This window comes from Halichoerus grypus, chromosome 1 (genome assembly GCF_964656455.1).
Source record: "Halichoerus grypus chromosome 1, mHalGry1.hap1.1, whole genome shotgun sequence".
Classification (NCBI taxonomy): Eukaryota; Metazoa; Chordata; class Mammalia; order Carnivora; family Phocidae; genus Halichoerus; species Halichoerus grypus.
In genome coordinates, this window is record NC_135712.1 from 108,406,182 (window position 1) to 108,433,863 (window position 27,682).

At 37.9% G+C, this 27,682-nt stretch overlaps 1 protein-coding gene and 1 long non-coding RNA gene across 4 annotated transcripts; one reads left to right on the forward strand and one right to left on the reverse strand.

The window, feature by feature from the left end:
• Positions 1–944: 944 nt before the first annotated feature.
• P2RY1 (purinergic receptor P2Y1) lies at positions 945–27,682 on the reverse strand. 3 transcript variants are annotated; one of them, XR_013446854.1, is made up of 4 exons: positions 25,524–27,674; positions 23,101–23,440; positions 20,107–20,248; positions 945–1,118 (listed from the first exon to the last, which is right to left on the reverse strand). XR_013446854.1 is itself a non-coding variant. In XM_036072153.2 (2 exons), exon 1 carries the CDS (start codon positions 26,684–26,686, stop codon positions 25,562–25,564), a length of 1,125 nt encoding a protein of 374 aa, XP_035928046.1. In that variant the 5' UTR covers positions 26,687–27,682; the 3' UTR covers positions 21,229–23,205; positions 25,524–25,561. The 3 variants fall into 3 exon arrangements, 2 of the variants coding, with proteins under 2 accessions (XP_035928046.1, XP_035928045.1); XM_036072153.2 differs by lacking the exons at positions 945–1,118; positions 20,107–20,248 and having other exon boundaries at positions 21,229–23,205; positions 25,524–27,682; XM_036072152.2 differs by lacking the exons at positions 945–1,118; positions 20,107–20,248 and having other exon boundaries at positions 21,229–23,440.
• On the forward strand, positions 19,504–24,087 carry LOC118522853 (uncharacterized). The gene is made up of 4 exons (XR_013446857.1): positions 19,504–19,687; positions 20,781–20,871; positions 23,634–23,716; positions 23,842–24,087. It is a non-coding gene; the product is annotated as an uncharacterized LOC118522853 (long non-coding RNA).

The window sequence follows — 27,682 nt, forward strand, 5'->3', positions numbered from 1 at the left end:
TTGCAGGTGAGGAAACTGAAGCTCAGGAAGGTTGCCTCAGGTTAATAGCTAGAAGGGGGATTCTAACTAAGCTGGGATTCTAATTTGGGCATCGGGCACAGAGCATTTCACCCTAACAACCATCCCCACATTGTCTATACTGTTAGCACATAGACCTTGTCAGTTGCTTAATCTTAGAGTCTCATGAGGATTTTTTTTTTTTTTTGGTCATTTTTATTATACTTGAGTAATAATTACTCAGTTGGCACACTAACTTAGCCTGAAGAAATGACCCACTTCCCAAACTGCACGTCTGCGAATCAGAATCCAAGATGTTCTGTGTTGGAAGGGAACTTCGCCAGCCTTCTCTTTAGTTGTGACTGGACCAGTCATATCCCCTCTCTAATCGTATTAGCATCTTGCTAATTCACTTACTAGATCAGATGTAGCTCCTGTTTTCTAAGCTTTAAAACCATCCTTCTGAAATACTGCACAGCTCCTTAACTATGGCACCTATGAAGGTATTTTGCATCAGATATGTTTCTAATAGCAATTTGTGTCAATTCTTTCAAAGGGAAGTAAATGTAAGTTCCTTTTTATGAAACAGAATAAAGAATATGGAGATTCTGTAAGAGAAGTAATGATCTCAGTAGCTTTTGAGAGTGAAACTAGGAATTAAATACAATTGCATAGAATTTATCTCTATAAGTTGAAGTCGATTTGGGAACTGTCTTACTTAACTTGGGGTGCTGTATAAAATGCTGCAGACTAAGTGTCTTTTTTTTTTTTTTTTAAAGATTTTATTTATTTATTTGAGAGAGAGAATGAGAGACAGAGAGCATGAGAGGGAGGAGGGTCAGAGGGAGAAGCAGACTCCCTGCCGAGCAGGGAGCCTGATGCGGGACTCGATCCCGGGACTCCAGGATCATGACCTGAGCCGAAGGCAGTCGCTTAACCAACTGAGCCACCCAGGCGCCCTGCAGACTAAGTGTCTTAACAGAAATTTATTGTCTCATGGTTCTGGAGGCTGGAAGTCTGAAATCAGCGGGCATGGTTGGATTCTGAAGAAAACTCTTTTCCTGGTTTGCAGATGGCCACCTTCTCACTGTGTGTTAACATGGCCTTTCCTTGGCATGTGCCTGTGAAAGAGAGAGAGAGCGAAGGAATCTCTTCTTCTTCTTATCAGGTCTACAATTCTATTGAATTAGGACCCCATCCTTATGAATTCATTTAATCTTAATTTCTTCCTAAAAGCCTTGGCTCCAAAGATAGTTCTATTGGGTATTCAGCTTCAACATATGAATTTTGTGGGGGATACATTCAGTCTATAAAGTACTTTTTCCCCCTGATTAGTAAAATAAAATTCTGAACTTTATAAAAAACACTTATCACAGCAAATTTACACTTAAGATAGGAATAATAACCCAAGAAAGTTTATTTTAAAATATAAGCCATCAATTACTGATACTTGAATTTCTAGATATAGGCCATAACATAGAATTCTATTTCATTCTTAGCCTACTTCAAGTTAAACTGATATGTAGTTTCTAAATCAGATTGGACTTGAAATTGCAAAGATAATCAATGTTTCTCTTAGTTGGTGCCTTTTCCCCCAGTCAATGTAAATGCAGATGACTATGGTAATTAGGGTGGGTGGGAGGAGATGAGGATTAGCTTGGGTCCCTTCCTGTGGGACTTCAGTTGGGGGTTAGGGCAGTGATTCAGGTAGGCTGTTAATTGGGGGAAATGATATATTAAGTGCATTATATTAAGTGCATTTGTGTCAAAAAGACTTAAGGTTCAGATGAATACAATCGACCCATTATTCCTACCACCGCTCAAATGATATATTCATATCTCCACCTATAAGAGGTTTGGTGTTGACTTTGCATTACTTCTTTCTACTTGGAGTTTCTTTAGATATAGCTTTTAACTAGATTTCTTAGAAACACTAATATTTGGCAGTAGCAGGGTACAGTGGTTTTAGAAGCATAATTGCATTGAGTCCTGGGCAATTTAGGGACAGCCATACCTATCTCAGAAGGCTAGTTAGTAAAGAGATTTATAAGCATGGATAGTTGGGATACACTTTCCCAAGACAACTTATGCCTTTCACTTAACAACTTGTATGACTATGTAACCTCTTAGACTTCAGTTTACTTATTATTATTATACTTTATTATTATTATAATTATTATATATATATTAATATTATAAATATAATATCAGTTTACTTATTATTTTACTTATAATTATATAAGTAATAATAATACCTAATACATAGTGTTGTGAGCATTATATTAAAAATACGTAGATATCTACATATATGCCTGCATATGCACATCTACATATGTATCTATTTACAGGGAAATATCCTTTCACTTATGACCACTTAATGCTGTTCTTATTACTTCTGATTTGGGGTTAAAATTTTTTATTTCAAACTCTTGGTAGATACTTTTATCACAGGTCCAATTTAGTTAAATTTCTATGTAGTTCTTTTTTTTTTTTTTAATTTAACATATATTATTTATTTCGGGGGTACAGGTCTGTGACTCATCAGTCTTACACAATTCACGGTGCTCACCATAGAAAGTTTAAAGTTATAGAAGAAATTATAAAATTAATTTATAAAATTGGATTAGTCAGGTAAATTAACCAAGGTTGCAAAAGATATGTCTTATCTGGCTCTGATTTCTTTAATGAGTAAAAATGACTTCTTTTGAATCATAAGACTGCATCTATTGTTCTGTTATCTGGGGGGAAAAAAATCACATGCTTTGGACTTACAATACTAAAAATAAATCATCCTATTTTCTATTACAATAGACTTAATCACTAAGACATTTCCCTCCTTTCTTTAAATGCAAAAAGAATATGTTACATACCCATATGAATACTAAAAAAACCCCAGTGACAGTCTGTATTGTTATTTTTCAGGTGATCTGACAAAATGCTTTACAATGCCAGATGGATTATCTAATTTAATAATATATTTATAACAACAGTGTATATGATTAAAATTAAAAGATTATTATTGATTGTAAAAGCAAATTTAAATTATAATTCTTAAGATAATCTCAAACTTACAGTTGAAAGGAAAAATACAAGAAACTTTATTTTCCTGAACCATTTAGGACAACCATTCCCATCACCCCAGAACACTGTGATGTGTATTTCTTACAAACAAGGACATTTTCCTACACAACTAAAGTATAGCCATTGGATTCAAGGAATTACCACAAATATATCACTAACACTTACTTGTCAGACCCCATTTAGACTACCAATTGTCCCAATAATGATTTTGTAATAAAAGGCTCCAGCTTAGAATCACAAGATACATATAGTTGTCAGGTCTTTTTAGTCTCTTTCCCCCGAAACAATCTTCTCAGTCTTTCTTTGACTATCCAGATCTTGACGCTTGAAATTTAAAGGCCAGCTATTTTGTAGAATGCTCTTAATTTGGATTTGTCTGATGATTCCTCATGATTAGATTTAGATTGTGCATCTTTGGCAGGAATATCACAGAAGTAATGTTGTGTTCTTGTTGTATTCTATCAGATGGCACACAATTTTGATGAGTTCCACTATTAAAGAAGCTCACGTTGATCACTATATTAAGCTTGATTCTGCAAAACTTCACATAAAGTTCATTCTCCTTGTAGTAATCAGTAAGTGTGTTGTGAGCTGGTACTTTGAAACTGTCTTACTACCCCATTCCTCACCAAACTTTCAATTTATTCATTTATTTGTACCTGAATGGACTCATGGTTTCCTATATTATTCAGTGAGTTGTAGTTGGTCCCTACCTTTGTTGTTCATTTTGATATCTATATTGATCCCGATTGGGCCGTGCAGGGAGAACCATTCCTGTGTACACCGTCCTCACCCTCCTTAGGGTTTTTTTTTTTTTTTTAAAGATTTATTTATTTCAGAGAGAGAGGGAGATAGCGCACAAGCAGGGGGAGCGGGAGAGGGAGAAGCAGACTCCCCACTGAGCAGGGAGCCCGATGTGGGGCTCGATCCCAGGACCCTGGGATCATGACCTGAGCTGAAGGCAGACACTTAACAACTGAGCCACCGAGGCACCCCCCTCCTTAGGGTTTTACACCCTACTCTCTGCTGCCTTCCTACAGAGCAAATGTCCTCAGCCTGCTGGGGCTCTAGTACGCTCATCTGGGCCACTGGCACAGATGCCTACCTTACTCTTCTCTACCTAAGAGCTTTAGGACTAAGTTGTTGGAGGAGGATAGGAAAAGAAAAAAGAGCCCAAATTATAATTTTACAATAAATTGTGTGGTTTTAAAATTCTGCAACTTAAAAAACGCATCAAGCTACTCTTAGACAATTCATACCTCTATTTGAGCACGCTGGTCATAAATTGCTTTAAAATTTCTTTTAAATAAATCATCTTAGCACTTGTCTCTGGGTACCTCCTGAGTCGGCAGGAAAGAACACTGAGGGAGGATCTAGTCATTCGAAGGAAAGAAGACTGTGATGGATTTCTGAAAGGCTTCTTTCAGAAGCCTTACAAGTATGCAATTTAAAGTGTCTGTTCACTAAAGAAAATAATAGAGCATGGAATAAATGAAAGATCTTTTTTGATTATGGGGTAAAAACATTCCCTTTTAAGGCTATAGAACTGCCGTGGTACAACCAATTTAAGACCTGTACATTTTCTGCTGTTCAAATGTAAACTTCAACCCTGATCTGACCTTAGTTGGGTGTATACTGTTGAAGAAACCTGTCTGCACACTTTGAGAAAATGTCCAGACAGGAGGGAGGCCAACCAAGTGAACTCAACTTTCTAAGGCTCCCACCATCCTGAATGATCCGTACTGTTCTCTGGCATTCCAAACCTATACTGCCTTGTGATATCTCTTCTACTGCTGCCTCATATCAATTCTCCTGCTTGTAAACATTTTTTGTTCTTGCTTTGTTTCATCAACTAGGCTGTAAACAATTTGATTATACAGATAATACATTTAATAATTATTCTTTTTTCCTACATATCATCCAAAAAAACAGTAGTATGTAATTATAGAATGAATCAATGGTCTAATCAATCAGTTAACTCAGGTACCTGGTATTAAACATTTGTTCCACCCTAAAAGCCCTTGAGCTTGGGTTTTTCAAGAAAGAATGAAAGAAAAAAAAAAAAAGCTCTTGCTTTTAATGATCTTATTTTCACTTGTTATAGATTATGTAACTTAAAAATAATTATACATTTTTCCAATTTTATGTAAGAAAACCATCATGACATTCTTAGGAAATTCATCCCTCTATTTGCACATATGAGTAGAAATTGTTAGGGCAGATGAGAGATTTCCCCATATTTGTAAAAAAGTCGAGAAACAATTGTAAAATCTAATATTCCTACCCTGCCCCAAAGAAAATGCTTCAACATCATCAGATATTTGGTACCGTTAATGAAAGAAAATTACTAGTGTCTTAAGGCAAATACATAGCTTCACCCACCATAAAATTTGTCTATTTTTCCAACTTACCTATACCAGTTATCTTTAATCAGAAGTTCAACAAATCTTGAGTATTATTACATGGGTGACAAACAGAACATCTCTCCAGAACATGAGTTAGAGTACAACATTCAGCATCAGCAAATGCAGTTTTGAGTCCATTTTGAGACAATGAGTATTTTACATAAAAAGATTGAAAGTATAACAACAAAATTGTGCACTTTTCTTTCTAAATGTACTCTTTTTCTATCAGTGACTACTACTAATAGTAATTATACCAGATGATGAGTTGAGAATTTAATATTATAAAACAGAAATCACACCCCCATCATCTCCCTACTTAGACCTTCTAATCCTCTTTGTGGTCTACCAGGCCAAGCATGACATGCTCCCCCAGCCCTTCTCCCTGAGCTCATTTCTTATTACCCATTCCTCTGTTTCTTTATAGGTTCTAGCCCCTGAGAGAGCCAAGCTCGTTTCTGCCTTTATGCCTTTATTTGTGCTATTCTTTCTGTTTTGACTGTTGGTAGTCCAAAGTGTGGTTTGATGCATACAAAGAGGTGCACTCAGTCACCTGTTTTGTGGGCTTTTTTTTTTTTTTTTTTGGTATCCGCTCCTTCTATCTCAAATTAATATGCTTTGTAAGAAAATAGAGTGTTTTCTATGCAAATGTCTAAAGAAGTCCCCTCAGATTTCTTCCAACCAGATTGCTGCCCTATATAGGAAGTCTGGAGTCCACTCCCTAAGAGGTCTTTCCCCATTTCTCCACAGCTGGCTTCATCGTGCAAGGCTCAGGTCAAATGCCACCCCTTCAGAGGCATATGTCATATTCTCCTTCCCCACTCGAGTCACTCTGTCCTTACTATGTTCCTTACCATGTTTTGTTTTCTTCATAACACTTGTAATGATTTGAGATGAATTTATCTTCATTGTCTTCTACTCATCATTTACGTTTTTGCAGTCAATTATAAACACAATGAGAGTGGAGATTGTGTCTGTTCTGTCCCTACTATGCCCCCAACTCCTCCAATTATGCCTGATACACAGTAAGCACTCAAAATCTATCTGTTTAAAGCATAAAAGATGATTCTTTTGCTTGACAAAATTGGATACTTGGCCCAATTCTGAACCAGATGAGTCTAGCAACTATATTTAGCAATCCTATGACAATTTCAATTGCCCTCTAACGAGTATTTCTTCAGAATATTTAAATCTTGCTCTATTCATAAAAAGATACCTTTAAAGGGGCGCCTGGGTGGCTCAGGCGGTTAAGCGTCTGCCTTCGGCTCAAGTCATGATCCCAGGGTCCTGGGATCGAGTCCCGCATCAGGCTCCCTGCTCAGCTGCGGGCCTGCTTCTCCCTCTCCCCCTGCTTTGTGCTCTCTGTCTCTCAAATAAATAAATAAAATCTTTAAAAAAAAAATACCTTTAAATAAAAGCAAATGAGTGGGCTAGAAAATACAAAATCATATTTATTAGAACTCTACTTTTAGACCCAATTAATCAAAAGAGCAATTTCCCTATCCCTTTTCCCAGGCCTGGGATGGCCCCTCCATTCACCCCATCCATTGCTCAAGCTAGAAATTTGGAAGTTATATGAGGTCTACACTGTTGCCTCTTCTCATCCCCTACACATTCAATGAATCCTACTGATCATGCCTCCTAAATATTTTTCTAGCCATTCATAATGGTGCCCACTCAAGTTCTGATCTCCTCATGTCTCAGCATGCACTCGATATACTTTGTTGAATTTGGGATATTCCCTATTTTTAAAACAATTTTTCTTTTTTTAAATTTTTTTTTAAAATAAAAACATGTTTAATTGAAGTATAGTTGACATATATTAGTTTCAGGTGTACACATAATTTTTTCTTTAAAATGTAGTTTAATTTCCTCACCTTTTTGCAATATTTTTCAAGGAAGAATCATGTTGAAAATCAGGGAAAATTATAGATATCACTGGTAAAATTATACAGGCCTTTAAGCAAATAGATGTCAAGTATAATTATTAATTTTTAAGAAAATACATTGTATTTCCCCAAAAGGTCAAAGAGATCCCTGAGATACATTAATGTTCAGAGAATTTGATAGATTTTTTTAAATGACATAAAATATAATTGTCAACAAAACTAAAATATCATGTGAGCTCTTCGTATTTGCTATAGATTTGGAAACTATAAAGTTGTTTTAGTTTCATATTACAAGTTGTACTGAAGAAAATAGTCTGCTGCTGTTGGGTGGTAATGTAGTATTTTAAGAATTAAGAAAAAAAGTTAAAAGCAAAAATTACTTGAGGGTACTTCTCATGACAAAGGCAGACTATATTTCAAGTAATATTGGAAGACACAGTTGTAGCAATATGGAACTAAATGTATTGTGGGAAATTCACATTGCTCAAGTGGTATAATTGGCTGTTTCATAGAACTATTACTTGCATATAATTATGATCAACTCCAGTTTTGCACCCAAATATTTGTTTTCATCAAAGAGTAATTTTGAATGTCTAGATATTTGTAGTATTAAAATACTATTATTTTATTTACTTGCTCTGCTGGTAGATTGAAAGGAATGTTTGGATGTTTTGTTTTTTAAATTTATTTGAGAAAGAGAGAGAGCATGAACAGGGGGTAGGGACAGAGGGAGAGGGAGAAGCAGACCTGGGACTCCATCCCAGGACCCTGAGATCATGACCTGAGCGGAAGGCAGATGCTTAACCCACCCAGGAGCCCCTGTTTGGATGTTTTTGATGTGAAGTAAATATATAGAAAACAATGGACTAGTTGAAACAATTTATAAATTTACATGCAAATGAATTGAAAAACCCAGTATTGTTATTTCAATTATCTGTTTTGTTTTTTTTTTTTTGAAATGTACAAGGAGGGTATACTTCTTTAATTGCAAAACACCTAATAAAGTGATAATTTTCTTATTATGAAAAAACTCAATATAAGAGCACAAAAATACTATTACTTTTGGCAGTTGATTTTATTTTTTTGGATTTTAAAATTGTGGTATGGCTTGTTTTGCTCTTTGATTGAAGTGTGGACCTACAATACTATATTAGTTTCAGGTGTACAACACAATTATCCAACATTTATATACTTTACGAAATGATCACCAGGATAGGTGTAGTTACCATTTGTCACCATACTAGTTATTAGAATATTATTGACTATATTTCCTATGCTGTACTTAACATTTCCATGACTTATTTTCTAAGTGACAGTTTTAGTTTTAATCCCCTTCACCTATTTCGCCTGCCTCCTACCCTCTGCAACCACCAGTTTGTCCTCTGTATTTATGAGTGTGTTCCTGTTTTGTTTGTTCATTTGTTGTTTTTTAGACTTCGCATTTACGTGAAATCATACGGTATTTGTTTTTCTTTGTCTCAGTAGTTGATTTTAAAACTTAATTGATGTGAAAAGAAACACTAGAATCTACAAGTTAAGATTTGTTGTGCCATATAATGGAATTTGACAAGGCTGAAAAGATTTCAAGTCCTAATGAGCACTGTATGAATGCTAACAGGAATACCATGGGGAATGACTGCGCTTGCCAGAATTGGATTTGGAAGCAGCAGGAGTAATACATCCTGGCAACCAGGGTCTGCTTGTTCTTTCAGAGTTGAGACTTGAACAACAACAACAATATAAACAGAGACACATACTCAACGACCTCACACTTCAGAATCACTACATTTTGCTACTTGATCTTTCAGAGCAACTGGTTCTCTTGATTTGTTCCTGAGAACACAATATTCCTTCACATTTCCTTCTTGACCCTCTGCCCTCTGGCTTTCTTCCCCTCCACTCTAATCACCTCCTTACTGCTAAGCCTACCACTCTTGCCTCCCTCCATGCTCATTTCTTTTTCCTCATTTGCTCCTGCTCATCACTATTTCCTTCTGGGTTTCTTAGACATCATATGTTCCCCTTTCCTCTTTGCTTCCCCGGTTAGTCTGTCTTGGCCTCCTCAGCTGAGTCCTTTAAGTTGGACTCCAAGCCTCTCAAGTTCCAGCCCCACCCCCTGTAGCTGATTCTGTTGAGCTCCTCAGCCCCTGTCCCACTTCTTTCCCAGATCCTCAGCCCTACACTCCAGCATTCTTCATTCATTGAGCAGTTACTTACATGCCAGGCAGTTTTACAAAGAGTTTCACACAAATCACCTCGTTTATACCCCACAGTAACACAAGGAGATTGGAATTACCAACGCTATTTTTTGGAATTTTTTTGAGAAAACTGAGGCTCAGAAACATTAAGTATCTTGCCTAATTTCTCATGCTTAATAATTGTGCTGGGATTTGAATCCAATTGAGTCTCACTCTGAAACACTACAGAATATTGGCCCCCAATTTGTTAAGCATTCATATCACAGCCTTGGCCTTATGCTGTGATTTTCCTCATCTTCACCTCATCCATAAGATGAATTTCCATCTTGTATGGCCCATCTGGTGACTGGATTCCTCTATGTCTGAGCTACATGTTAACTCACTTCTCTTCCTCTCAGCCCAGCCAAGGGAGATTAGGGAAAGATGGGAAAGAGAAATGTATGCAAAGTCTAGTCTTTTTCGTACCTACCAGGCATTTGATGAGCAGAGCCCTGTCTTAGAATGACATTCCTGAGAGTATTTCTCTTTTGCTACAGCTTCTAACTTAAACAACAACAACAAAAATTATAGTATCAACTCTAATTTCTCAATTTTATTCATTCTTTCTCTTTCTTTAAATAGAACTTTACTGAATAATATGCATACAACAAAATGTACTTTTTTAAAAAAAGATTTTATTTATTTGAGAGAGAGTGAGAGAGCGCATGAGCGGGGGGAGAGGCATATGGAGAGGGAGAGGCAAACTTCCCTGCTCAGCAGGTAGCCCAATGTGGGGCTCGATCCCAGGACCCTGAGATCATGACCTGAGCTGAAAGGAGACACTTAACTGACTGAGCCACGCAGGCACCCCCAAAATGTACTTTTTAAATAGATTTTATTTATTTATTTTAGAGAGCGCAAGCACGTAAGCAGGGGGAGGGGCAGAGGGGATGGGAGAGGGACAAGCAGATTCATCACAGAGCCCCACATAGGGCTTGATGTCATGACCCTGAGATCATGACCTGAATCTAAATGAAGAGTCAGCCTCTTAACCCATTGAGCCACCCAGGTGCCCCCCAAAAATGTATTCCTTTTTAAGTGTACAGTTTGATAAGTACTGACAAACTTTGATACCTGCAACACACACTGCAATCCTGGCATCAAACACATCCCCCTAAGAATCCCCTTCTGCAACTTTGCAGTCATTTCCTCATCTGTACACAGTTCTGGCCCTGGGCAATTACCAATCTGTTCTTTGTTACTCTAGGTTAGTTATGCCTGTTCCAGAATTTCATATACATAATCTAGAATGTACTCTTATATCTGGCTTCTTTTCTCAGTGTAGCATTTTTGAGATTTATACATGTTGTATGTATTAGTAGATTGTTCTTTTTTGCTGCTGAATAGCATTCTATTGTAAGGATCTATCACAATTTGTTTTGTCATTCATCTGTTGATGGATATTTATTTCTAGGTATGCCTAGTCTCATTCTATTTTTAATTTAACTTTTTTATTTTGAGATATAGATTCACATGCAGTTGTTGAGAAATAATACAAAGAGATTCCATATATCTTTTACCCAGTTTCTACTAATGGTAAATTGTGAAAAACTATAGTAGAGTTTCCCAACCAGGATATTGACATTAACACAGTCGCGATGCATAACATTTCCATCACTACAAAATCTCTTATGTTACCATTGTATAGCTACATCTACTTCCCACCCTCGCCTACTTCTTCCTTAATCCTTGGCAACTGCTAATCTATTCTCTATTTCTCAAGAATTATAAAAATGGACTAATATAGCATATATCCTTTTGAGATTTATTTTATACTTAACCTAATTCTCTGGAAGTTCATTCAGGTTATTGTTCCTTTACGTTGCTGTGTAGTATTCCATGAAATAGTTGTACCACAATTTGTTTAACCAATTACTCATTGAAAAATATGTGGGTTTTAGATTGATGAAATCCAATTTATCCATTTTTCCTTTATGGATCATCATTTTTGGTGTCATCTAAAACACCTTTCCTAGTCCTAGATCTTGAAGGTTTTCATCTGTGATTTTTCTAAAGTTTCACAGTTACAAGTTTTATGTTTAAACTCATGCTCCATTTTGAGTTAACTTTTCTCTAAGTTATGAGGTTTAGGGCAATTTCTTTCTTTTCTTTATTTCTTGCCCATGGATGTCCAATTGCTTTAGCACTATTTGTTGGAAATAACTCTTTCCTCCATTTAATTATTTTTCTAACTTTTTCCAAAATCAGTTGGTCATTTTCCTATATTTCAGAATTCTCTAATCAGTTCCATTAATCTGTATGTTTATCCCTCTGCCAACAGCACCCAGTCTTGATTATTATAGCTATATAGTAATTGCATAGTATTGATTCCTCCTACTTTTTTCTTCTTTCTCACAATTGCCTTAACTATTCTACCTTTGTCTTTTAAAATACATTTTAGAACAATCTTGTCTATACCTATAAAAATTCTTGCTGGAATTTTGATAGAAATAGCATTAAACCTATATATCAGTTTGGGGAATATTGACATCTTTACTATACTTTTAATCCATTAACCTGTTATATCTCTTCATTTATTTAGCTTTGATTTCTTTCATCAACATTGTGTAGTTTTAGGCATAAAAGTCCTATAGATGTTTTTGATAGATTTTACTTCATTTAATTTTTTGAGCAATTGTAAATGGTATTGCACTTTTAATTTTAGCATCCACTTGTTCACTGTTAGTATATAGAAATATAATTGATACTTGTATCAGTGTTTATCTTCCATTATGTGACCTTGCTGAACTCACTTAATAGTTCCAGAACTTTTATTTTGGAGATTCCTTGGGCTTTTTTGTGTGGGCAGTCATAATCCCTACGAATAAGGAGAGTTTTATTACTTCCCTTCCAAACTGTACTTCTAGTGCTACATTGAATGTGAGTGCTAAGAGCAGAAATCTTTGCCTAATTCCCACTCTTGGGGGAAAAGCATTCAGTCTTTCACCACTAAATATAATGTTAGCTACAGTTTTTGTTTGTTTGTCTTTTGTTTTTTAATAGATGCTCTTTATCAAGTTGAGTAAATTCCCCTCTGTTTCTATTTCTCTAATTTCAATCAGGAATATATGTTGTATTTTTCAAATGCTTTTTCTTCACCAATGATGTGATTGTGCGATTTTCTTCAATCTTATATAATAATCATTATTTAATATTTTTAAATATTAAATCTGACTAGCATCCCAGGTCACACTTGGTCATGATAATTCTATTATATTTTTATACTTTTTTATTCTTGTATTCTATTTGCTAATATTTTGTTAAGGATTTTTGTGACTATATTCATCAAGGATATTGGTCTATAGTTTATTTTTGTACTCTGTCTAGTTTTGGTATCATGGTAACACTCATATAATAAACTTAAATATTTCCTCTTTTGTTTTCTGGGAGAAACAGTGTAGAATTTGTGTGAATTTTTCTTTAAATATTTAGTTGAATTTTCCAGTGAAACCTACTAGGCCTAGAGATTTCTTTTTTGGGGGTGTTTAAGTTACAAACTCACTTTCATTGTTACAGGGCTATTTAAATGATCCATTTTGTATGGGATATTTCGTGATAAATTTGTATTTTTAGGGGAAGTTTATCAAAGTTGCCAAGTTGTGTGTCAAGCTGTGGTATTCCCATATTTTTTTAATGTCTGCACTGTCTTTAATTATATCTCATTTCATTCATCATATTGATAATTGGTATTTTTTTGGTCAGTTTTGCTAGCGATTTGCCACTTACATTGATCTTTTCAAAGACCTCTTATTTCATTGATTTTGTGTCTTATATCTCATTAATTTCTGTTCTTTATTGTTTCCTTTTGATTGCTTTGGGTTTTATTTTCTTTTTGGCTCTTCTTCGAGATTCCTGAGGTGGGAGCTCAGAATTTTATTTTTTTTCCATTTTCTAATTAAGAATTTAATGTTATAAATTCCCCTCTCAGCACTGCTTTCACACTGAGTTTGCCTTGTTCCCCATCTTAGGGGAGAAAACATTTGGTCTTTCAGCATTAAGTATAATGTTAGCTGTAATTTTTTAATAGATGCTTTTTAGTTGTGTTCCCTACAAATTTTGATGTGTTGCATTTTTATTTTAATTTAGTTCAATCTATTTCTTTTTAATTTCCCTTGAGATTTCCTCTCTGACCCATAGATTACTTATGTCATTCATTTCCAAGTGCTTAGGTATTTCCTATTTTCCTTTCTCTAATTGATTTCTAGTTTGACTTCACTGAGGTCAGAGAACACATTCTATACAATATCAATTTAAATTTTTTGAGGTTTCTAGTATGACCCAGGATATGCACACTTGAAAAAAGTATGTGTTTTGCTATTATTCTGCTATTATTGGTTTTATAAATGTCAATTGGAGCCTGTTGGTTGGTCATGTTGTTGAGTTCTATACCCTTGCTGATATTCCATCTAATAGTTTTATTAATTGTTGGAAGAGGGATGTTGATGTCTCCAATTATATTTTTAGATTTATCTCTTATTTTTCAGTGTTGTTTTTGGTGCATACCTTGGTGGATTTACCCTTTTATCATTGTACAACATCCCTTGCTGTCAATTTTCTTTGCTCTTTCTTCTAATCTATTATTAATATGGCTACTCCTGTGTTTATATGTCTTTCTTCATTCTTTTACTTTCATTTGCCTATGTTGTTATATTTGAAGTGGGTTTCCTATAGACAGATTAAAGTTAGGGTGTGTTTTTTTTTTTTTTTTAAGATTTTATTTATTTATTTGACAGAAAGAGCACAAGTAGGCAGAGTGGAAGGCAGAGGGAGAGGGAGAAGCAGAGTCTCTGCTGTGCAGGGAGCCCGACACGGGGTCCTGGGATCATGACCTGAGCGGAAGGCAGCCACTTAACCACCCAAGCCACCCAAGTTGCACCTAGGTTGTGTTTTTTTAATTTTATTATGTTCTGTTAATCACCATACATTACATTAGTTTTTGATGTAGTGTTCCATGATTCATTGTTTGCGTATAACACCCAGTGCTCCATTCAATATGTGCCCTCTTTAATACCCATCACCAGGCTAACCCATCCCCCTGTTTTTTAATCCAGTCTGTCAATCTGTGTGTTTTGCTTAGTGTATTTAGACCCATTTACATTTAATATAATTATTGATATTTTAGGATTTAATTCTATCATATATTTTTTTCATTTCTGTGGGTTACTTGAATATTCTTTAGAATTTGTTTCATCTACATTTTTTTAGTATATCACTTTGTATACTTTTAGTTGTAGCTGTAGCTATTACCTTATATGAACATAACTTCCCCATTTACGGCTGTCATCATTTTGCCAGTTCAAGTGTAGGAACCTTACCTCCCTTTATGTCTTATTACCCCATTTAAAACATAATCGTCTTAAATATTTTCCCTATATACATTTAGAACCAAATCAAATGATATTATAATTTTTGCTTCAAGCCCCAAACTTAATTTAGAAAACTCAAAAGAAAAATTTATTCTTCATCCATACTTTTGTATCCTTACTACCTTTTTTTTTAGTGTTTTGAGATTTTCCTTTTACATTTTTCTGAAGGCATAAAACCCCTGAATAGAAATAGTTTTGTAGTGCAACTAAAGAAATGGACTGGGAGAGCTCAACAGGAAGCCCTGTGCCTGCCCCAGATCCCAACAGTAAGATGCTCTTATCCTAAAAAATGCATGGTTCCTGCTCACCAAACTAGAAGTGACGGGCTCTTGTGAATGGCAGTGTACACATAACACAGGCCATCTCACAAGTTGCTAGTGTTAAGAAATGACAGTGTAGACCAGATGCCCTTTCAACAACTCATCTCCTTTATAGATGTAAGTCAGAAGTTCAAGGACAAGGGCAGGAGAACTGAACAACATGAAATTAAATTTATGCCAGGTTAGTGGAAGAGAGGCTCAAAAGTAAGTGAATACTTCTTGCAGAGGGGTCTTCAAGTTTTACACACTATTTTCATGTTTTGTACCCCTCTGCTTTCCTTTCCAATCCTTCATTTCCATCAGAATTCATGCCATTATTCCTGATTCTTCAGATGGAAACTCAGTCATCATTGACTTTTCCTTTTCTCTTCTCCATCGTACTCACACACCACATCTGGTAATTTCTTCCTACAAATTATTTCATGCTTCTGCCTCCTTATGTTACTGCCACCACCACCACCACCACCACCACCAATTTTTGTGCCAATTTAAGTGCTTTCTATATTCATGTCACTGTTTTTGGAGGCAAGGGATAGAATAAGAGAAATATTTTTCCATGATTAGGTACTAACTTTAACCAATCATCAATTACTCTGTTCCTGTGCATATAATTGAATACTATCCCTGGTTGAGAATATACCATATATTCCTAAATCAATCCCACCCCAACCTCCACCCCTACCCTGGCCACACACACCTGAGAACAAAAGAAAGCAGTAACTATGAGAGATGACACCACCTCGGCAACGTGCATTATAGTCTGTCTTAGACCATTATCTATGGCTGTGTAACAAACTGCCCAAGAACACATAAATAACCATGATTTTATTTTCCTTATAGATTCTCACACAAATGTCAGCAAAGATGGTTTATCTTTGCTCTATGATGTCTGAGGCCTCAGCTGAGAAGACTCAATCAAGCAGCTGGGAGTGACTGGAATGATTGGGTATTGGGATCAAAGTCTTCTCCATGTACTTGTCTGGTGTGTGGGCTGGTAGGATTTGAATGGATAGAGGCACTTTGGCTGGCATGTGTGCACTCTCTCCACCACCTGCCACTCTCCCTGTCTCACACACACCACTAACACCTCTTTTCAGGGCCTTGTGGCCTCAAGGTAGTTAGCTTCTTGCATAGTACCTTTGAACTCCAAGAGCAAATATTCCAAACAAGATGGAAACTATGTAGCTTTTTATAACTTAGCCTTAGAAGTCATAGTGTACCACTTCTGCCATATTCTGTTGGTCAAAACAATCACAAACCCTCTCAGATCAAGGAGAAGAACCATAGATCCCAATTCTTAGAGAAAATTGGCAATGACTTTGCAGCCGTGTTTTAAAACACTGCACAAGCTCCCGATCACTACTTAAAGCTAATCTATTTCCTTTTTCCCAGTTCCATCAATCTGAACAATCTGTCTAGAATGTGGAAAAACATATTGCCAAAGTTCCTAATGAAATATTGGTTATTTCCACTCTGACATCTTTCTACAACTTGTCTCCTTTATCCTCATGATCTAGTATGACCTCCTTGGTACAAATTTGTCACAAAGTTATTCTCCATTTCATTCCCCCCTCCTCCCACTTCCACCCTCTGTTGACTGTACATCTCACCCCTTTTTTGCTGTGTGTTCTGGAGACACAATTCCTTCTAAAGGAAGCTTCTGCACACTCAATCTTCTCTTACCAAAAGCTGCTAACAACTACCCAGTAAAATATTTCCCTCATTCTTCTCCCCATAGAGGCCACTTTTATATTATTACCCTTACCAGAGAAGGGATAGGTATTCTCCTAGCTCCCCACTGCTTTTGATATTATCCTTCCACTGCCTAGTCAACTCTTTTTGAGAGTCATAGTAACTAGGTCTTGCTAGTTGCCCTCTTCCTCTTTGCTGTCATCCACTAACCTTCATATCTGTCCCTGTATTCTTTTTGTCCTATAATCTTCCTGTCAGTGACCCATCCAATGCCCTACCCTCACAGTGAAGTCTCTCCTCTACTATGATGGCCTTTACTGCCATTCAACTTCAAAACCCACAGCCACTCCTTCCCTAGATGCCCCCCTTTGTCCTTTTGAGGTCATCCATCTACCCCAATTTCTCCATGGACCTTATTTCCTTTGGAATTATCATGCAGTCTCTTTATAACTTTTTCTGTCTCTAATTTGTCTTCTCCTCAAACTACTTATTTTCCTCAATGTCTTCACCAAAACAATTTAGTGATCAGAAATAATCACTATTTTTATGAATTTAAAATTCTCTCAAATACCAATCATTTCTAATCTCTAAATGTAACAGACTCTTGATGGTTGTTTCTGTAACAAGTGACACAGACTTACCTCTTCACTGAAACTCTCTTCTGAGATGGATTTCTTCAGGAGGCTGTCCTGGATCATCTACAACTCCAATTCTTCCTGCTCGGTATTCTCTGTCTATCCCAGTGTTGGTATTGCCCATGGTTTACCCCTTACCCTAACTGACATTTGTAAACGGACAATTCCCAAACTTCTATCTCTTGCTACAACTTTGTCCTGAACTCTGGACTGGCATTTGTAATGACATACTCTACCCTTCCAACTGGGTGTCTTTTGAGTATCTCCAACTTAGCAAGCACTGCAGTCTTAAATACTACCACCACCACAGGGAGACATTACTAAAACACATTTTGCAAGAAAAGAAGTAATAATGATGGCAACTGATTTTAAAAGAAAATAGCAAATGTGAAATTTTCAGTCTATGCGCTAAGGTATTTCAAGGAGGCAGAATTTTTCCAGATACAGGATGGATGCTGATCATTGCACCCAGTATCTTCAGGGATAGGCAATACTTTCAGCTCATCTATCTTACTGGAAATGCTATTAAAGAATATTACCTCTCTGTGTTCTTATGCTAAGCTCTGTAGGCAACTTTCTGATTTATAATTAGCTTGAAGAAAAAGGCAGATGTCTGTTATTGTGACTGGGATATAGCCCCTGTATATTCATAAACTGGCATCGAGTTGGTAAATGATTCTCTTATCACAGTTTGCTTGGTGTGAGTCAGTGTCCCAGAGTTGGTGAACTCTAGCTGAACTGTTGAGATCAAGTTTCTGTATCTGCAGAACTGAAGGCCAGACTTTGGATTGTGGCAACTGAAAATAGACTGTGAACCTGAGAGGTGAGGCTCAGCTAAGGAGGTCAGCACACTCTTCTTGTTGATATATTTTTAGCTGCACACATTTTGATTTACATCTCTTTGTCCCACACAGTGCGTATCACAGTGCAAAGCATCGAAAGGTTGAATACTTGCTTATTATCTGACTCAGCTATTCAATGGAGCGTCCAAAAGAAAATATCGTATGCATTCAGTTTCAAAACGAGAATTTGTCGGAGATCCACAAAGCCTTCATGGCATGGAAGAAGATTAATAATAATAGAAACAAATAGTAACAAAACAGCACATGGAATGGCAAAGTCCTTAACAGCCTAAAAAACCTGCCATTTATTGAGTATATATTTTATGGGAAGTGCTTTGCATTTTCTATTTCACCTAATTACCCCAACATCTCTGAGCTGCAATTATGCTCAATTTATAGTTGAGGGTGCAAGCAACTGCCCAGGGTACACAACTAATAAGTGGTAAAAGTTGGTTCAAACCTAAGGTATTTTGACTGCAAAGCTGATTCTCTTAAACACAGTGGACATGTGCTGTTTTACTATTAACTATTCGCAGCAGCAGGAATAGTATGAAGAGCTAAGCTTCAGAATTTACATAAATATAAGTTTCAATTATAGTCTCTATAACTGCAAATAGCTATCCTTAGATGTACGCTAAATACTGTTTCTTTGGGAATTCCAAATGTAATTTTTTAATTTTATTATGTTAATCACCATACATTACATCATTAGTTTTTGATGTAGTGTTCCATGATTCATTGTTTGCGTATAACACCCAGTGCTCCATTCAGTACATGCCCTCCTTAATATCCATCACCAGGCCAACCCATCCCCCAACCCCCCTCCCCTCTAGAACCCTCAGTTTATTTCTCAGAGTCCATAGTCTCTCATAGTTCGTCTCCCCCTCCGATTCCCCCCCTTCATTTTTCCCTTCCTACTATCCTTTTTTTTTTTTTTTAACATATAATGTATTATTTGTTTCAGAGGTACAGCTCTGTGATTCATCAGTCTTACACAAATGTAATCTTAAAAAACATTAAAAAAGATGCATATAACAAAATTGAAAATGAGTACCTCCTTGTTTATTTAAAAGTTGTTTTGAAAAACATCTCTCATCCCCTATTCCTGTAACCCCACACCACCTTGTACTGAGTAGTATATTTTATCTTTTTTGGCCAGGTCCTCAGAGAAATCAAATGATTCCAAGGAAATAAAATGTACTTGTGTCCTGGGTCACAGTAGACATGTAAGTAATGTGTTATGTGCATGAGTATAAGCATGTGCATGTGTGTGTATTTCTGAAATGAAAATCACAAAGCCTTACTGAGTTAAGGAGTCTGATCTATTTTGTTTTGTGCTCATAATCCACTAATGGGTCAAGATATACAGTTTGAAGAGTCCTGCAACGTGGAAGGAATGTTTTAGTAGGAGTGAGAAACCTGAGTTCTTTGCTAGCTCCATTTTTGAATAGAAAACTTTGCTCTCACCAGCAAACCAAGGTGATAAGATTAAATCGATTATTTCCCTGGCCTGTGTTTCAATCTATCTTCAAGGATTTCCCACCTTGACGCTGGTTATTTTTCCTCATCAGGTAATCAGGAGAAGCAGTGCATTGCTCCCCCATGTGCAGGACTGACTGCCCCCACATACCTCCTATCGCCTTACCTCCTTATCTGGGTCTATTTTTAAGGGGCTGCAGTACTGTCAGCTGCTCCGCCCAGGGGCCTGACTCCATCCACAGATCGGTCCCAGCAACAATGCTGGTTGGAGATGTCCGTCCCCAGGGTCCACCCCAAAGCAGTATAACCTTACAGGGTTAAAACAAGTAAGCACAGTATTAACATGGATTTCTAGTGACATCTGTTGTGTTTTTAATGCCCCATCCCATCAGACTTCTAAACCATAACAGATCTACTTTGAATTCAGGGCAAGCTTTTTACATGTGTAACTGGAAACTCTGACCATATCTGGGGGCAAAATTATAAACATTCTGAAAAGAGTATAAGCTTTCCAGTTCATTAAAATAAGAGAATTTAAAAGCAGTATATTTACTTGCAGAGAGAAAAGGTTCTCTGACTCTAATCCCAAAGTGCTTTTGAAAGTCAAAACATTCTCCAAGCTTTATGGTAAATTCTTAAATCAGAAAAATGACTATCTGTATTTCTGTGTATGCACTAAATAAACATACATATATACACACCCACAAAACTCTACCATGCTGATGTTAATAAAGGAAGATGCCTATGAAGGCAGTTTGGATAGTATAGCTAACTAAGGAATTAAAACTGAGTGACATACATCATAAGGGCTGCAAGTGATTTACACTTTTCTACCCCCAGGATTCTGTGATGGGGCACGTGTCTCAGCGGACAACCAGAAAACCCAACACAGGACCATTATGCACCTACCTTCTCCACTAAGGAAAAAAAGGTAATGCTGTAAATATGCTTCCATTCCATTATATACGTTTTCACTACACAGGACCAGATATTTACTTTTTAATAAACTTGAAAGAAGCAGGCAATGCAGGCTAATGGATAAACAGAAACCACAAAGGATTCCTCCATAGATAAAAATTAGAGAAAAGATTACATAATGATTCTGTATTTTTCTCCTCAAATAGTGATAATATTATAAATTCTCTTGCACCAGAATTCTTTAGCACTTCCCTTTTTACAGTCTAGGCCACACCTTAAGAAATACATACTATGCCACCCAGAATAGTATGTGTCAAAATTTGGCGAAACTTCTGAGTATTAACACTCTAATAACATAGAAGCCATCAGATCACATTTCATAGTTTTATTGAGACTTTTTCATTTGTCTATAGTAGGTACAATTCTGATGATCATGATCATATCAAAGCTCTCCTATTATAAATAGCAGATAGTAAGTTGGCCACATGCCTTAGACACACACACATACAAACACACGATATTGTACACTCCTGCATGCAAACTTAGAGGAAATACACATTCCTTTTATTAAAAACAATTACGTATAATAAGTCTGGAATTTGTTAAGCTACCAATGATTTAGATAAACCTGAGAAGGCTCAAAATGTCAAGTAACACTGTTTCGATAGTGTTCATTCAATGAAACTGTTAATCACAAAGAAATCTAGTTCAACTATATTAAAATCACATAATATAAAAATAAACATTTTTGCAAAAACACTAAACATACTAGAATTCAAAGTCACAAATTTTGATATGTAACATATTCCCCTTCATATTAATTTGTAATGATGTGTATAATACAATGTATGACATAATAAAAATTGTAACAGAGTTCAGCAGCCAAATCATTTACAGTTATCACTATAAAACTTGAAATTAAAGTTACCAACTGAACAACAAGAACATTAAAATAGCAGTGTTGAACTTGCTGGTAGCATGTTACTTAGAAACTACATCTCAAAGAGCTCAAGATTATATTCTTTCACCTTAAGAAGAAATACAACACAAAAATGTAAGCAGAACTGAGGACAGTAAGGGATTGTATCAGCTGCCTCTTTTCTCTCTCCCCCATCCCCCCTAGTTTTTCCTCAAATTCTAATCTATCTATAATGCCCATCCCTTCTGACTTCTAAAATGTAAGGGATCTACTTTGAATTTAGGACAACCTTTTGCATTGGAATTGGAAGTTTCAACCATATTTGGGGGCACAAGTCTAAAGGTCTTGAAAAGACAATATAAACTTTTCTATGTCATATAAAATATAGACAACACAGACCTAGTCTGGCAAAGATATTTTGTATTTACTATTGAGCTTATGATAGTTTGATACCACAGTGTGTCTGTATAGAGAACCCTAAAAGGTGAACATGCAAAAGCACTTCTAGAGAAAATTAAGCAAAATATACAATAACTCATTTTATCTATGCATCACATTACATAAAATACACTAGTGTGACATATTATACATTGTAATAAATATAATTTACATCAGCATATTTGATCTTTCAAGAAAGCCTTTTAATCTGTACAACTGAAGAATTGTGAGCTTCATCAATAAATACGATTATGTTAGTTGTAAATTGACCAGCTAAGTTAAAGCTTCAGGAGATCCCTAACTACGTACATATCTTCATTTTCCCTAGTCCAATTCCAGCTGCTATAAGCACAGACATCTCTTGTATCCAAAAGCAGTTTACTGTACTGTCCGAGTAGATTGAGAAAACTTATAGGTCATAGATCCAAATCATAATTGGTGAACTTTGTGAGAATTTCTAGCCCAGGACTGCAATGGAAGAGTCCTGGAAAGTACAGTAGCAGATTTCATGCACCTCTGGCTGGCTGTAGTTTTAATGTTCTACCACATCCCCTGAGGTCATCTAACCTTTTTAATCCATGGAGAGTGGTGTTGAAAGAGTCAAGAGTTCCACAGTTGGCCAAGTGTCAAGGTCGTGTTTTTAATGCTGAATCCTACTCTCTACTGTATGTCTTCTTGGTTTGTGTTTATATCATTTCCATGCAAATGCAGAGTGATGTTTAAAGAGTCAAAGACACCAATTGGTGAGCCCAAAATACCTTAAACTTGGCATAAGAATCATTTTGTAGTGTGAAATTTAGTTAACTGATAAGTTCTATAATTTTAGCAGTTTTTTCATCAAAATGCCAACAGATTTCTGCCTTTACTATTAAAATACCTACTTACATCATCACATGTCATCAGATTTCCAGCCAGTAGATCACTGCTTCATCTTGACCCTCTGTGTGTTTTTACCATTAGCACAGACTCTTCCTGGAGACCTCTTTGTGCCTAGAAGGAGTTGGGCAAGATCATTCTTGTTACTATTTGGCATGTATTCACACATTGTCATTGTCCACTACATGATGTAAGAAGAAGAAACACTGGAAAAAAAACATGCCAAGAAGTAAAAGGGGATTTCTAGGCACTGTCCACTTCACTGGTCCACAGTCCAAAAGAAAGTTCTCTGGGAGCTGAAACACAATGTATGTAACATGTATGGTAAACCAGGCTGGCATCCTGAGACCTAAAAGGAAGAAAACTAAAGTGAATGGTGAGGAAATATTATAGAAATGTATACCATTAGCTTATGAGTTCAAGGATGGTACAGGCTTTGAATTTCCATTTTGGTTAATGTAGTGATATTAATCTTGTGTCACTGAGCATGATGTTTGACAAGGATCGTACAGTAATGACATATTTTATACTTTTCCTTTTAGGATTCCACACAGACAATGAATGCTATAGAGGACCCTAACTGAGAACCTTAACTAATCTCTTTCCTCAAAACAAGGTGGTGTAGGTAAGACAACCAAAGTTATGGTTTCTTTTTGATTTGGCTCCTATAATTCTGTGCATTAACCCGAACATATAAAAAAAAAATCACTTTTAGTAAGGCTTAACACTGCTTTTCTTCATTGATTTTAGGGGCCAAAGACTGGATAAACTGAAGCAAGTCTAAGAAGAAACTGAAGGTCTCACAAATCCACAGGCCACCCACATACCACAGGAGCTGATTAAGTCCTGGATGTCCTGTCGCTGTGTCCCAGAGGTGTTCTTGCCTTAAGACAGACTCCAAATTGCTTTACTTACAAAGTGCTTTCCAACAAGTTATTCCACCACCAGTTGCAAACTCTAATGCTGGCTTTTTTGAGGCTAGTTTTGACAAAAATTCCTTTGATACTGTATTTTAAAGTTAAAAATTGTGTTACCTTACCTTATTATTCTACATCCTTAGAATTTGACCATTTCAATGGCTAGAAATGCAATAGCCAATATTATTCATTGAAATTCAATATTCATTTAAAACTCTTATTAAAGTTACTGAAATATTTAGTGAAGTTTTCATTACTGCCTGGCAGAGGGAAAGAAAAAAAAAAAAGAACTGACCAGTAGTCTTCTCTTTATTAGCAGTCGGATTTGTAATCTCCCCAACTTTTTAGTGCTTGTGGTATCTTATGTACCACATAAATTTAATTCTCTGTATTTCCTGTTCCCATATATTTGCAGCTTTTTTTCTTTTAAATGTGAGGATATAAGATCCATTATAGGATTATAGCTTTTCATTCTATCAACACAACCTGTACAAAGTCTGTTGCTTTTTTTTTCATATTGCATTTAGTGTTTTCCAACATTTTGAAGAGGCAAAAGAAGGCCTTTATAGCATTTTAAAGTCCTTATTCTAAAACTGTCTTCTCTAAAAACAAAAAACAAAAAAGCCCCATCTTTTCCCCACTCCTTGTTGCCTCATACATTTGAAAATACGTTTGCAGCCTATGCATGATGAAGGACTATTAACCATTCTCCCTCTGATTGATAATATCATCCTCTTGGCCAACATTCTTCGACCCTGGTCTGTAATATATCTGATTTTTTACATTGTCTTTGCAGCTATCAGTGAGCATTTGTACTGCAACAAAGACTCCTAAGGCAGTGCACAGCCGTGGTGCAAGTAAATGTTCTTTATCACAGGAAGTCTAAGAGTTCACAGTGTTTACAAGGAAAGTACATGAACTTTGATTTTTCCAAATGCAATTTGCCTGTAAGATAATATATGCAGACTTCCACCACCATATATCTAGCACCTAAGTTTTCTAGAAGTGACTGGGTAATAATCACTTTCTAGGTTTTTAAATTCATTGACTTAATTTTCTATTCAATTCTCCAAAGAAACAGCCTGCTACCACCTATGCTTCTAGGACCAAAAGAGACACCCAGCTGAGATCTCTTCACCTGATATTGAATGGAGTTTAGTATTTTTGCTATACTTTGAGAATGTGGAGTCTATTCCTACCATAGATCACTGAAAACTCAGTTTCCTTGGAGAAATTATTAATATCAAAATAGCTCTAGTACTCAAGTGCACTTTAAACAGAAAAGCTTGTAAACTTTAAAGGCAGATAAAGTAAATGTTTAACTAGGATAGTATAATTTTATTTTACATACTTCTATTTAGAAAGGGAGGCCTTGAAAGTGAACCCAAACAAGCCAAATGTAGGGGTGGGTGTTTTCATTTTTTTTTTTTAAACTATTTTCTTGGACTTAGTTTTCTCTAAGCTTACTAGAAACTTAAAGGGGAAAAAAGCACTTGGCTCTATTAAGCATCCTACCATGTTACAAAAGTGGGTGTTCGGTGATTCTTGCATCCTCACAAGCTTGTATCTCCATTCTGCTTGAACTCAGATAAAATATTCAGGGTCATGTCTTCACTCTTGGATTGCAAATTTGCCTCACTTCTTCTGGAAGCTTTCCTAGTGGCTCTGGAGAGTCTCCTCCTGAAAGTATCTCCTGCCAAGAAATAGAGAATGGGGTCCACACAACTGTTGAGACTTGCTAGACCTCTTGTCACCTGATAAGTGGCATAAACCCTGTCATTGAAAGCACACATTTCTGGGGTCTGAAAATCCAGCCGGGCCCTCAAATTCATCGTTTTCATCACATGGAAAGGGATGTAAGAGACAGCAAAGACAGTCAGTACAATAATCACCAGGTAAATGGATTTCCTCCTCAGAGGTGAGTTGTCCAGATCGTTGTAGATCAAAGCCCTCACAATTAATCCGTAACAGCCCAGAATCAATACCAAGGGGACACAGAACATGGCCACGGTTGTGCACATGCTGTAGATGAAATAACTCCGCAGGTACTCGTCGGAGGTGGTGTCGTAGCAGGTGATGGTTTTGTTTTTCCGGACCTGGGTGCCTGAGTAGAAGAAGATGGGGGAGATGCCCACCACCACGATGAGCCACACCAGCACGCTGATATAGACCGCGTTCTTCTTCTTGAGCCGGCCCAGAGACTTGAGCGGGTACACCACGCCGCTGTACCGGTGCGCGCTGATGCAGGTTAGGAACAGGATGCTGCCGTAGAGGTTCACATGGAAGATGAACCTCTGCAGCTTGCACATGGCATCCCCAAAGATCCAGTCCGTCTTATTGAAGTAGTAGAAGATGAGCGCGGGCAGAGTCAGCACGTACAAGAAGTCGGCCAGGGCCAAGTTGAACATGTACACGGAGATGCCGCTCCACGGCTTCATGTGGAAGACGAACATCCAGATCGCCACGCTGTTGCCCAAGAAGCCGATAATGAACACCAAGATGTAGACAGCCGGCAGGTAGTAGAACTGGAAGCCCGTCTTGGTCAGCGAGCACGCGAACGAGGCTGCTGCGACAGCAGCGGTGGAGGCTGCGGTGCTGTTCCTCCAGGGCAAACCCTGGCCGGCCAGGAAGGTAGCGTCCGTCCCATTGGGGACAGCCGGCCACAGCACCTCGGTCATTCTCTCCTTCCCCGACTTACGCGGCGGCTCCTAGGGGCAAGTAGCGGCGAGAGGGCGGCAGCGGTGAAGGGCGCACCGAGCATCGGAAAAGCGAGGGAGCGGAAGGGAGCGGGCGCCTGGGATCCCCACCGGAGGGGACACACACGGGCTCACCCACACCGGCTCCAGCCCCGCGTTCGCCGCGGGCCATGAAATCTGCTCGGGGCCGCGACCAAGCCGGGCTGGCTGCCGGGCCAGCAACTTCCCCGTCCGGCTGGTCAGTGCCGAGGTTACACAACCGGACGCACAAGACACAGCCACCGACAACTTTCCGACTGCGCTTTCCCGAGGGCTCGCGGGTCCTCACGGGAGAGCGGAGACCGTGCTGGGGGTTCAGCGAGGCGGTAGAGCCCAACTCGCAGTACTGCGTTCCGGCATGGGGAAGGCACTCCCCAGCCTTCTTTCCCCAAAGATCAACTTCCTTTGGGCATCTTCTTTCTCCCTACCTTGAAAGCAAGCAGCTCATTTCAGGGGGCCCGCGCTGCTTCCTTCTCGGTCCCTGCGCTCGCTCAGCCTCTGGGGGCCATCGGAGCGCGCGTTACTGCAGACCCGCGCGCCTCTGGATCGCGTAGTGTTCACCCTCAGTGCAGCTCAGGACCCCTCCTCAAGGCCCTGCTCCGGGGAGTGCGGGGGGGCAGGCGGCTCCCCGCGAGGATGGGCGGAGTTTGGGCACCCGGGTGAGTCCGGGCTCCCAGGAGGCTAGGGGCGTGCCTCGGCGGAGCCAGCCCGGCTGCCCGCCAGAGCTTTTCAGAGAGTCCGCCTGGAGCCAGAGGAGTCTTCTATGGAGCAGATCTTCACGGTGACCGGCAGCGCTCAGCCTCTGCCCCTCCGCCGCTCCCAGAGGCGTGGAGGGTGAGGGGGCGCCTGGTCCGCCTGGCTGCTGGGGAGCGATTGGCCCGTGAGCGCTCCTTCGCTCTTCCGCCAGCTATCCGGCAAAGTGAAGTTGCTGACACACAG